At 43.3% G+C, this 13,186-nt stretch overlaps 1 protein-coding gene across 4 annotated transcripts in view; it reads left to right on the top strand.

Moving 5' to 3' along the window:
- SETBP1 (SET binding protein 1) overlaps nucleotides 1-13,186 on the top strand; it is a 408,271-nt gene that overhangs the window by 20,798 nt on the left and 374,287 nt on the right. For all 4 annotated transcript variants that reach the window (XM_061400044.1, XM_061400047.1, XM_061400048.1 and 1 more), the window contains exon 2: nucleotides 995-1,639. In XM_061400044.1, coding sequence (XP_061256028.1) covers nucleotides 1,157-1,639 — 483 coding nt within the window. In that variant the 5' untranslated portion in view covers nucleotides 995-1,156. The remainder of the gene's footprint in view (nucleotides 1-994; nucleotides 1,640-13,186) is intronic.

The raw sequence follows: 13,186 nt of genomic DNA on the forward strand, positions 1-13,186 counted from the left end.
AAAATGAGCATTTGGGCTTTCTTTTGAGCTTTAAAGTGATGAGTATAAAGTTGGGAATAATGGGACATGGAGTGAATAAGGGTGAAGGATAGCTTGGTGAAGAGAAAGGGAGAATAAAAAGTCTTGCAGGGATTCCTGACACTTCCAAAGGCCTGTGAAATGCTCCCTCTCTCCCTCTTTTTTTTTTTTTTGTTGTCATGTAGACATAATGCCACTTTATTTAAGGGCCAGGAAGGGAATTAAAACTGTCTCGGGTGGTTATTTTTATCTAAAAGATAGATAGCGATTAAAAAACTTTTGTGTCAGAAACACATTTAGCATTTGTTTTGCATTAATCACAGCATTAGAAGTAATTTCTTACTGAACTCTTTTTGTTTTCCTTTTACAAACCTTCACCTCAGCTTTGCATTTGTTTTAAGAAATAAAGGCAAGACATGTGCATGATTAAAATAATTCACAATGAAAGATGATAAAGAAAGAACAGTCCAGAAGCTCTTCTTCTGCGGGGATGGAGAGCTTGGGCCAGGCAGCCCAGGACTGTGTTCAGCTTTGCAGACTGTTCTTCACATGTGAGAGGGAAGTTGTGCAAGAAGCCAGCCAGGTGCAGTTTCCACAGACCCGAGTATCAGCACTTAGACTTCCTTTCGTCATAGTTGGCTTTGATGGTGACTCAGCCGGCTGTGGCTTTGGTATAAGAAGCATCTAGCTTGTTACTGGACTGGAGGACTCATCTCTCTTTATTCTTGGACCCACAACCATAAAAATTAGTAACAATTCAGTGAAAGACTGTGTCTGTGCGAGTGTCTCCCCCTCTGCTCCCATATAATACAATTTGGGGATGTGCTCTTTCTGGTTTGATTTTTTTCAAATCATTTTTTTTTTCTTTTTCTAATGCCATAGATAAGTAGGATGGGACTTCTGGAACTTAGTTTGAGTTCCCTTTGGGGGTCATTTTTTCCTGCCTGCCATGGCTAATTATCTCTCTGCTTCTCAGTTGCAGATCTGATCTCTTCTGAACAACCTCACGGTGTCTCCTTCCCTGGGGCTCTGAGCCCAGCTGGACCACTTTCTCCTTGGAATTTTGGGTGCCGTCTCTTCTCACCTTTCCCTTTTCCCTGTCTCCCTCCTGAGAACTCTTGGCAACTGGAGGATTGTCATGGAGTCCAGGGAAGTCTTAAGTGGCTCCCGGCAAAGGGGGAGTGAGTCGGAATTCCTGCCAGTCTCCTCAGCCAAGCCCTCGACTACTCCTAGCTGTACAGGAGAACCTTTGCTGTCTGCTCCGGAGACTGGGAAGGGAATCCCAGCAGGTGGAGAACGCATGGAGCCAGAGGAGGAGGATGAACTGGGCTCAGGGCGGGATGTGGATTCCAACTCCAATGCAGACAGTGAGAAATGGGTGGCAGGAGATGGCCTGGAAGAACAGGAGTTTTCTATCAAGGAGGCCAATTTCACAGAGGGGAGTCTGAAGCTGAAGATTCAGACCACAAAGCGGGCTAAGAAACCCCCAAAGAATCTGGAGAACTATATATGCCCGCCTGAGATCAAGATCACCATCAAGCAGTCGGACCAGAAGGTGTCCCGTGCTGGGAAAAATAGCAAAGCCACAAAGGAGGAGGACAGAAGCCACTCCAAAAAGAAGGTAGGGATCCCTGTCGACTAGGTGTTTCGGTTTGTTTTTGCCGTTTTATCCTCAACTGTTAAGGGGCTACTTGCTTATTTATAAATTACTCATTTCTCTGTGTCTTGGTATAGTATCCAGTTTAATATTATGGCTTCTACTGACTGAAAACAAAATGAAAAAAACTACAATTATATTCCTGGAAGTTCTTATTGTGTAGCAGCCAGTTGGCTGGGTCAGATCTGGCTAGCTGTGAGAGAATTTTGAGGGTGCTTTTTGTTTTTTTTTTTGGTTTGATATTTACATCGGTTCTCATAGTGAAGAGTAGGAAGTTGAAAATTTTGGTCATTCAGAACAGTCAAGCACCGTTATAACACCCTTTTGGTTTTAGTCATTTCTGTACATCTTTCTAAAATAGACAAGTTGCTTACTTGAGTGAGGAAGCCCAGTCTTCATAGTAAATTGAGGCTCTTCTCAGCTGAGAGATCATCTTCCCAGGAGCCAGTGGTGAGCTTCTGAGCTGGCGCTGGAGAAATGGAAGGGACAGGGGACTGCTGAGGCTTTGTCTAACACGTTGTGGACTTCTCAGGCGGTGTTGGATGAACTCAGTGTGTTGTCATTTTCCTCATAAAAGTCGATGTGGGTGTGGAAAACAGATCTCTAGGTGATTAATGATATAGTGTGGTTGAATGGATGGATCTAAGGTTTTGTTTTGTGTCGCAGAGGGTTACAGAGACCTCCTTTCCTGGGAGGGGTGTGGCACTCAGCTGTGATAGCAGAGGGCTGCCCTAGTCTAGAAAGTTTTTATCCAAGAATCTCTGGGTCTTGTGAACAGCTCTGAAAGGAGTCCTCTTGTTGACAAGAGTTCTGGAGTTTTAGGTTGTGGATGTTAACTAGAGTTTTTGTAATTCTCTCACATCTTATTTATTAATATTTGGACTCTGGGCATGATGGAAGGTAAAATGGCCCATATGAATGAAGCTTTCTCCTTTATAGCCCAGAAATAGTCTAGTTTTTCTGTTGCCAGTGGTTTTTGAGCTTTGGTGTAGTCATTTTCAATAAACTGCTAAGAATCGTGTTGTTTCTTCAGTTGGGCTGTGCCTTTCCTCATGCTACGTGTATTGGCTGATTTGTTGCAGTTAAAAAAAAAAAATTAGACTGGAAGAGACTTTTCTGGGTGGCCAACACTTTTAATTTGCTCAGACTAACCTGGTTTTCAAACAGAAAGTCCTGCATCCAGGACCCCCTTCAATCCTGAGCAAGCCAGGGCAGTTGATATCTTCTTTAACATTTGGAACACACAAAAAAATCTTTAGAAATTGGTGTGTTTTTACCTAGCATAGAGGTAAGTGCTTTCACCTCTCCTGTCCCCATTTACAACTTTGTGATGCTTTCTGAGTTCTCTGATATAAAATCAAAGATTATCTATATGTACATGGAAACTTTTGAGATTTTTGCAAGCAAATGCAAAGAAATGCAAGCAGGCTCCATTTAGAAAGTTAAATTTTGCTTTGGAGTTGAAGTCTTTTCAGCTTTGAAAATGAATATCTTTGTCGTTGGTCACTGAGATGGCACAAAGAGTATTGTTGGATTTTTGTGGGGGAGAGCAGTCTTGAAAACTGTGGGAACTGTTTTCCCTTCATCACCATCACTGCCAGAATTTGAGCAGCAGCCCACAGTTTAGGGTGTGCAAACCAAAATTCACAATCCTAGAAAGAGTACGTTGTCCTGATCAGTCTACTTCCTTAAGGCCAGAAGACTGTTCCCAAATATAGGCATCTGTCTATTGGAATGCCCCAGAATAAAACTCTGGAATTTGTGACACAGGGATGATTTCAAAGCTGAAATGTGCAGTGGACCTCCACTCTCATATCTGAAATTCTCAGGCTGGTGATTCTCACCCAAAAAGTTGGATGCCCTTTGTGTACGTCATTGGAAAGAGAGATGAAATTGCTTCTTTGAATATGTGACTGACTAAGTGTGCATTTCTAAGCCTGAGCAATTGGAGGTGGAGAGAAAAAGGGGAAGGGCTGAAATTAAATGCATAATGTTGTGTTATGCTGGCTCTGTAATGGGAATATCTATGAAAATTGCTTCATATTTTATTTCTTTATCCTTTCTACATTGTGTCTAGAGCTGATACTTTTCAGAGATTTACAAATAAAGTTATCAGTACTGGGTCTTAATCATTTGCTAGATGATAGGAAGTTCTCTGATCTATATTGGATTAGTATGGTAAGTTTATTACTCTTTTAGTTCCTGTTGTTTTTCCAGCAAGGAGTAAGCAAAAGCTGGAGCTAAGGTGGAGAGGTGGAAACCTTGCCTACCATTTGTACAGAAAAGTTCAGTGGAATGAGCATGCAGAATTTATTTGTATGAATGGGAACTACATGATCATTAATTTGGAACAGGGAAAAGGATGAGGATGGCATTTTGTAAGCATTAGGTCAGTGTCTTACTCTCAAATCTAGTCTTCTGGATCTTTTATTGTGAGGCAAGTTGCTCATTGAAGAAGTGTACATAGAGTGATCCCTGGGAGTCAGGTCTTTTGCTAAGCACTTAGAAAACAGCTCTGTTGAGCTGGTCCTTGACTGAGTGGAGATGCCTCCTTGGGTGTCATCTGATCATATATGCTGACTTAGAGCAGGGTTGGTAAACTAGTCTGTGGGCAAAATTCAGCCCCCTGCCTATTTTTGTACAGCTTGCAAGCAAAGAATGGTTGGGAAAAAATAAAAAAGAGAATAATATTTTGTAACATGGGAAAATTATATGAAATTCAAATTTCAATGTCCTTAAATACAGTTTCATTGGAATGGAGCCACATCTATTTATTTATATTTTGGCTACGGCTACTTTTGCACTTCGACAGCAGAGTTGAGTAGTTGTGACAGAGAGTGTATGGCCCTCAGAGCTTAAACTATCTGCTATCTGGTTCTTACCAGAAACACTTGTTGACCCTTGACTCAGGGGAAGGGCAGGGAGTTTTAGGATTACAAGGATTTTGTTTTATCTCATTTTGTTTTGAAAGATTTATCCTCCAAACTTGGAGGCTGGGAAAATGAGTGTTAATCATTATGTGCTTTGTGTTGTTGTTTGTTTTTGTTTGTTTTACTTTTGCACACCAATCAGTTTTGTTCAAGTCATTGTTTGGCAGCCTTAGGCAAAGACAGCTTATATTGGATCCCAAATGATTTGCTTTTTCATGGTTTTTTTTTTTTTTTTTTTTGGTAAAAGGAAAGTTCTATAGGATAATTATGGCATTCCTTACATATCACAGCTAGTTCTCTTCTATTTCTGTTTGTACATGTTCTGCTGCTGTGTGTGTGGTATCCTTAAGAGCTTTATTCTGAATTTCAAACCTAGACCCAATCTTCCAAACTGGAGAATTGTTATAGATTTTCAGGTAACATGGTCATGTCAGTAGCAGGATATTAGGAGGGACCCATGAAAATACCATTTCACTGGCTCAAGGATGCATGGACTTGTCTAACCAGTGGACAAGTCACCTCCCTTCCAAGTAAACTTGGGATGACACTTGAAATGCTGTCTGGTAGAGGATTTATGATGAATTGATTTATGTGATGTGTAAGAGCAGCATTTGGTAAGAAGTGGTGACTGAGAAGAGAACTCAGAATTTCAGGGCGTCAGAATTGTCCTTTGGGCAGGTCCTGGGTTGCAGATGGATCCTATAAATGCACCTTGCTGTTTATCACAGCACCCATGTTGTTACATCTTAGACTGACTCAGGTAAGTGGAATATAATGTAAGCTTCCTCTATTTCCCCTCCAGGTTGCTCAATAAAAACAATAGAGAATATGAGAATGAATCTCTAGAAGCAAGTTCAGGTATAACATGTGAACTTAAAATGTTCTAGCAGTGACAGGTTTTTAAGAGGCTCTTAGCTGGACAGAGCTTAGCAGCTCTCCTCTTTCTGAGGACTTTCTGTGGGAGTCAGGACACTCACCAGATTCAATGTCATGAGAAGGAGAGGGGGTCCTGAGACAAGGACTATACAGTGACCCAAGGTTGGAAGTGTGGCATGGCTACAGCACCAACAGGCTTTGTGATTCTGGATTTGGAGTATAACCTTGCTGAAGCCCCAGTTTCCTCATCTGCCAAATAGAGATGATAGTTTCCACATGATATAACCCAATGGAAGATTTTTTTAAAAGATGGGAAATGTACATTGTACATGTCATAGTTACAGTTCCAATTTTTTGAGCCACATGGCAGACCTTCAGCTAACTCTTTTATTTGTATTTGCTTTCTCTATTAGTCCTTATAACAGTCCTGTTGGATGAGAGATATTTATTTACAGATGAGGAAATTGAGGCTCAGTGGCTTCACATAAGCAGGAGCAGGGTTGGCCTTTGAAGTCAGTTCTCCTAGACTGTTTGGCCAATGCTGGAGTCCAGGCCCCAAGTGCCCACACTGGAAAGGGCTTCTGGAAGGTGAGGATCCAGCTTGAGGGCATTTCTCTCCTACTTTCCCACATGGTAAGGGTGGCAAGATCACGAGCTGGTACACTGTCTTTAATTCCAAGTGTTTCAAAATGTCATGAGTTAAAGTCTTATTTTTTTCCTTTATTCTGCTTATGGATTATTATTTGCTTTTGACCAAAATGCAACTTCTATTTTGTTTTTTTGGACTTAATGTTCACCTTTACCCAGCTTCATCAGGAGAACTGATTTTCTCTAGCAATCTCATATTCCTCAGAGTCTGACATGGTCCTAGGAAGATGTTCAGGATTCCTTCTCAGTAACCCCACATAGAACATCATCATATATGTGTGGAAAGAACCTGTATTTTCTTCTAAGTACTCATAACCCTCTCTTAGGAAGTCTAATAGGTTATAAATTCATTTATTCATCCTTCAAATAGCACCCTCCTTGTGTCAAACCCACAAAGTATGAAGAGGAAAAAGAGTTTTTTAGGTGATGTAGATGGGAAGGGAGTCTGGCATCAGATTGCAGAGAGTGATGAATATCAAATAAGTAAATGAGTTTGCATTTAATTCTGTAAATAATGGGAGTGCTCTGCAGACTTTGAAGTGCAGAAAGGAAGGGTTGCAGGTCCAGGGAACGTAATGAGAGCGATCTAGGACAGAGAGGCATGAAAGTGATCCGCTTGTGAGTGGGAGGGCTGCACCACAGCTCTCCATTTTCCCTGTAGGCTTGTGAGAAGCACATTTCTCACTTGACTTGCTATGGTTGTAGCAGTTTGGAGGGTGTGTTGGGCAGGGATGGAAGGTGGCTCAGACTGCTGGACCTCTGGTACTGCACCACTTCCTCCTGCACTCTGATGGTGGTCCTGAGCGCCCACGAGAGCCTTCCACCCCCCTTAGGGTTCAGGTGTCCTTCTCTCACTCTCATTTGCCCAGCACCTTCTCTGGTCACTTAGAGGTGCACTGCTTGACTGAAGGCTTGCCGTCCCTATTTCAGTGCTTGTGAATGTGAGGCTTTGAACTCCAGGGTGTATGGGCTTCTTCCCCTACAACACTCTCAACCTGACTGGGAGAGTAGGTTTGGCCAGCATTTCTTCATAAGAAGCTGAATTTGCCTTGTTTAATTTTATATTTTCTATCGATTTTTTATTTTAAGCAGCATGTTCCTCTTTATTCATCACAGTACCTGAAAATTTTGTTTGCCGATACGTTTCTCTGTAGTTATTTTATAGCTAAAAACCTTTTCCACAAAGTAATTGTATCAAGCAGCAGGTAATATTTAACATCTGGAGTTGGTGTTTGGGAAAGGACACTGGGCTTGGGGACAGGAGCCCTGGGCACCATTTCTGCCTCTGTTAATAACAGCTTCAATAAGAATGCTTTACTTTCCTGAATTTCAGTTTTTTGCATGTTAAAAAAAACAAAAACAAAAACAGCTATTGACCTCTGAAACTTTATTTCTCTTCTAAAAACTGGAAACTTTAAGAGTCATTCTGTTAGATGAGGCAAGTTTTCCTCTTTAAGAAAACTAGTTACTATAAACAAAATTGTTGACCTCTCTTTGGGACCCACTGTTCTGTCATCGGATCGTTTCCTTTTTGCCCCAGTGTCAAAAGGCCTAAAATCATGGGAGCAGACGTCAGAATTGAGCTTACAAAGTGGGGAGGTTTATCGAGCTTGCATTCTGTGAGGATATTCTGGGAACGTTTGGTTCCCCTCTTTCTTCCTTGTGTGCTTCCTACTTTTCTCCTGTGTGAGGGATTCCCGGGGAGTCCACAGCACCTTGCTGGCTCTTTCTCGCTGTTGTTAGTTTCACTTTGGAGTTCAACAAGGAACCTTCTTCGGTGAACTCCATACCTTTGAAGATAAACCTGTTAGAGTAAAAGGAGGAAAACTGTGTTCTGTTCTGGATGGAGAGTCATTCGTTCCTTGAACTGTTCAGATAAGAAATAAGAGATCTGTTAGAAAGATTGCCGGCCCTGATTCCAGACCAGGTTCTCTGCAGAGAACCTGCACTAGGAGCTGGTCCCCTGTGACATTAAGCAAGTCTCTCAACCCCTCGAAGCTGTTACCTAACTGTGTGAAAACCAGCGGTCATAGGAACACTTCCTTGCTGGTGTCTTGTGGGGATGAAAGTGCCTGGTATGTTTAGCACAGCACCTCACTCAGTATGCACCACTTTAATTCCTGTTGTGCGTGTCTCTCTTCCAGCTCACCCACAGGACCCTCTCAGCACCCTCTCAGCGTGGCTAGCCACACAGTGCCCTGCAGTTGTGCGGGGTGCTCAGAGGCGTGGGCTGTCTCAGAAGCCATATGTTTCTTTAGGCTGATCCTGTTTTTGTACTGCTGATGGCTAAGTTGAATTGTGATACGTGGGTTGCAGTACCAGTGTCTTATTTCTGATGCTTGCACAAGCACCTACTAATCAAACATGCCTCTAATGCTATTTTTTTTGGTAGTAAGAATTGGTATGGGGATTTATTTAAAGTCAATTTAAAGGTCTTTTATCTTTGATAAAAATCTTTTATCTTTGTGGTCACTTATCTGCCAAACCAGGATTGCTGCTGAGCTCAAAGCATGACTCAAAATGAAACTTTCAAAGTAGTGTCATAAGGACGACCAGATGGGGTTCAGCTGGTGTTTCCTTGCATCCCTGCCACACTCCCAGTGTTTGTGCAGTCACCCCCTCTTCTCAATCATCATTTCTACGCATACAAAAAGTCCTCTCGTATCTGCATTTCCAGTTGACCTTCAGTTACATTACCTCTTTTCTTTTTAATAAAAGGCAAAATAAATAATTCCTTTTTGCCCTTCTCTGCCCTATCCTTTGATTCTTCTGATTCCTGCAACTTTAAGTGAAAAACATCCCACCTTCAAAACGCTGGAATGCAGGACATCCCAGGATGTCCCCTCCTGCCTTCCTTGTTCCTGAGACATGAGTCACTTTGGTTGGAAAGTCACTGCTTAAGGACTGCCTAGGCAGACAGCATGGGGATATGGCAGGGAAGTTCTCGAAGCCTGGGCTGCAGGCATTGGTTCAGGCTCCTGACTGCCTTACGTACAGAAATCAAAGCCAGGAGGCAATGAAGAGGTATTTTTTATCCACAGTAAGCTAAAAATTCATATTATAATTTGCACATACCAGACTACTTTGTGGAAATAGTTTCAACTTGTTTGGTTCTCAGGATGATGACTTGGAAGGTAGCATTAAGGCTCTGCCCTCTGCCACCCCCACAAGAGGAACCAGTGGCCAAAGGGAGAGGCGGCCAGTGGGGAGGGCAGAAGCTCAGTGGAGCCAAAGGTTCCCAAGAGGTGTGCCGATTTACACAGCATGCAAACACCCGCATGGACTAGCAGCTGTACCCAGTGCCTGGAGGATTCTGAATTCTGTGCTGTCTGGTGAAGTCGAGAGCCCTTGGTGCAAGCTGAGGCTGCTGTCGGAGCGTGCTGGAGCATGGACAGCCAGTCAGAGTCCTGCACTAAGGGCAGGTTTCAATGACATAACCTCTAGGGTTCCTTCCTAGCTTCCACAGTGTCCCGCTGAATCTTGCCCTAAGAAGGCCAGGAGCCTCCGTCTGTACTGGCAGTGTATCTTTGTCTCTAAAGTCCTAGGTTTGTTTTTTTTCCTGCCTGCCCCTCCATCCCCCGGCTCACTTCTTTTGCCTTCCCACCAGCCTCTGACCTCACCAGAGGAAACAATGGAGGCCTTTATCGACTCTGAAAAGTCCAAGTAGTTCCCACCTTGGTACCTGGCCCATGAAGTCATTTGATAATCATCATTAGTATCAAATGCAGGTTGCTTCAGTGGTTTTTCTTAGACCTTGTTTATTGTGTTTTTCCCACATTGTCTTCTTTGGCTTTCACAAGCTTCAGCCAGTTTCACAGTGGGGAGGATCAGAGGAAGTGGAGAAGAGAGGGTACGAAGGGATATGAACAGATCGCCGTTCTGTCCCTCATGGTGGGCCACCATGCCTTCCAATAAGAAGTAATCATTTGCAGGTGTGAATGTGCCCAGGAACGTGGGCAGCCTTTCATGCCAAGCCAGTTATTCATTTGTTCAGTGCTATGAATGAAAACACGGCACTGAACAATTAGGGGATTTCAGTATTGTTCACTACAGACTGTATCCCTGGAGAACTGTCTTAAAGGAGCTGCTTCTTATGGTGGGTCATGAGTATAGCTAAAGGGGATCTATTTGTAGCCTACAATGGGAATCTGTGATTTTTCCATCTTTGCCCTTTCAGGTGAGCCAGAGATGGACATGGATTTATTTGGGTGTGTGGTTCTTTCTTGCACCATCAGGTTCCTGAACTTACCAATCTTCCATTGGATTCCTCCCATTGACTAAGTGGCAGGTCAGCATCATGCTCGATGTGGGTGCTGTTGGTCATGAAAGCAGCCATGATTAGGAGATCCAGGAAGGGGCTGAGAACCAGGAGTTAAATATGACACAGGCTAGAACCTGGCACCAGATCAGGAGACAGGTGAAGGCCAACCACAGAAGGTATGGGTCAAAAGGAAAGAATGGGTCCACAGCTGGGTCACACTTCCAGCATCCTGGACTTCACTGAGTCAGAAGAGCCTCTGAATATTTCCATTTCAACTTCCTTTGTAAACAAACAGAAGACACCTTCCAAAATCCCTCGTGGACAGTTATTTGGCTGCTTCTCAATGGCCCTCAGGGAGGAGACTTGCTGCAACCTCTTGAGGCAGCTCTGGTTTTGGTAAGACTCTTTCTTACATTGCACCAAAATTATTCTTTTAAAACATGACTATTGCCAGTTCCTGAAACTGTTTCTGGGATCCCATTGTTTTTGGATGCCAAGGCACCTTGGTTCCTGTGCCAGGGATGCTAGTTTGTCTGTGTGCTTCCTAAAAGGCTTCAGTGGAGAGGGCTCCCAGAGCAGAGGAAAATACCAGCAGGTGGTCTGGCTGCAGGGGATTGTACCCTCCTTTACTGTTAAGTGTAGTATCTCTATTAGCAGGTCCCTGGGCTCTTTCAGCTTTCTGGCAGCTTCATCATTGTTGGTATATACTGAACTCAAGGTCAAGGAGACTCCAACTTAGAATTGCCTTCTGCTATATTTGAGGGTCTGAACCATTACATCTACGTGTGCTGTGCTTAGTTGCTCAGTCGTGTCTCACTCTTTGTGACTGCATAGACTGTAGCCAGGCTCCTCTGTCCATGGGGATTCTCTAGGCAAGAATACTGGAGTGGGTTGCCATGCCCTCCTCCAGGGGGATCTTCTCAACCCAGGGGTCAAACCCAGGTCTCTGGCATTGCAGGCAGATTCTTTACTATCTGAATCACTAGGGAAGCCCATGAATATTGGAATGGGGATCTCCCTAACCCAGGAATTGAACCTGGGTCTCCTGCATTGCAGGAGGATTCTTTACCAGCTGAGCTGCCAGGGAAGCCCATACATCCTACATACAGTGGTCCAAAATGTAGGTGTTTGTATTATCCTTATTATCATTTCTTTGGGCATAGTTCTAGACAGGCATCTAGGTCAAATATTAGTCAGATGGTCTGGTTAGGGTCTGCGGACTACACAGAAATAGGGCCACTTTGAAATGTAGATGCCCTCTCACAAAAGAGTTCCTCTTTTGTGGTTGCCCTTCTGGGGCATCTCTACATGGCTCTCCACCATCTGTGAACCTGGTTTCTCAATTACATAGTGGCCTTTTTGGATCTAGTGAAAAAGATTTTAAAAGTGCGTTATCAAAGGTATTTTCTTCTTAGTTATAGTGTAAGCTCTCTGAGGACAGAAGTTGCATCTTTTATTTCCTGGCCTGGGTATTAAAGAAGTTCTTGTTAGCTCTGTGCCAGTGAAGGTAGTTCTATGGGGGGAAAAAAACTCTCTCTCTTTTTTCTTTTTTTTTTTTATCAAAATAGGTTCTGCCTAGTCAGCCCTGTGTATTTTGCATTGGTTTTTAAGAAACATCTAAAACCTTTCATCATGCTGTCTTTTCTGTGCTCTCATCCAGATATACTGTAGCAGAGCTGAAGCTTCTAAATTCTGCATGAATCTACAGAGTTGTATGGTGTGTTCAGCATAAATGCTGCATAGGGTTTAGACAGTTCTTATTTGGAGGAATTGATCTCAGAGTATTTAGGGAAAAACCCGGGACAGTACAAGACTGTCAGAATGAGTGCTTCAGATAGTGCACAGTATGGGAATTTGGTGGCAGCGGTCTCATTTGCCCAGCACCTTCATGAAAGATTGGCATCACCCAACTGTCACCTCTTTCTGGATTGTTCTTGGGATGGTTTCGTGAAGTAGCTGTTAGTCCTCCCTGTTTTAAAGACTGAGGGAGGGATTTTGAGGGTTTTCAATCAGGGTTTCCCAGGATTACAACCAGGGGAGAGGGAGTGGGGAGACTCAAATCTACATCAGACCCTCGGATTCCTGGTTTCTGGCAGTAGGAAGCCATCACTGAACGGTGCACTTTAGCTGGTCCTGCTGTTACCTCCTCAAGGAGAGAATAATTGAGTTCTATGCAGACCACCTAATCGCTCCTCCTGCATGTCCTTGATCTAGGCTGTGGGTGAACCTGGGTGTTGTAGCTTCATCTGGGAGACACACAGCTCCTTTCTTGGACCCATAGCCACCTCCCTGATGGAGAATATTCAGCAGGACATGGCCACAGTGAGACCTGGGAAGAAGTGATGGCTGGCAGTGCATGCAGCATGGGGTGATGGATAATAGGCTCACTGAGACTTAATCTAGAGCTGTTTACAAAAATATTCTCAAATATCCTGGTTTGGGCTGAAAATGTGGGATTTGGCAAAGGTCCCTTCCAAAACAAGATTCCATTGAGTCTTGTCTGGCCTGAGACTTGAGGGAAGGGTGGCCACCCTGTGCTGGGGGTTCTGGTTTTGATTTCTTCTTCTGCCTTTAGCAAGTGAATCTCTCTTTTCTCATATTTAACAGGACATTAATGCTGTGTCTCTTTCTTACACATTACTTTGAAGATAATCTGAGTGAATCGTTGTAAAAGGGTTCTGAAATGTTAAAAATGCAATGGAAATATAAGACTTTTCTGTAGAACGGCCCTATAGTAGATTATTAACAAACTGTGGTCTCTAATTAAACTTTTCCAGGCTTCCTCCCATATCCCCC

Source organism: Bos javanicus, chromosome 24 (genome assembly GCF_032452875.1).
Source record: "Bos javanicus breed banteng chromosome 24, ARS-OSU_banteng_1.0, whole genome shotgun sequence".
Taxonomy (NCBI): domain Eukaryota; kingdom Metazoa; phylum Chordata; class Mammalia; order Artiodactyla; family Bovidae; genus Bos; species Bos javanicus.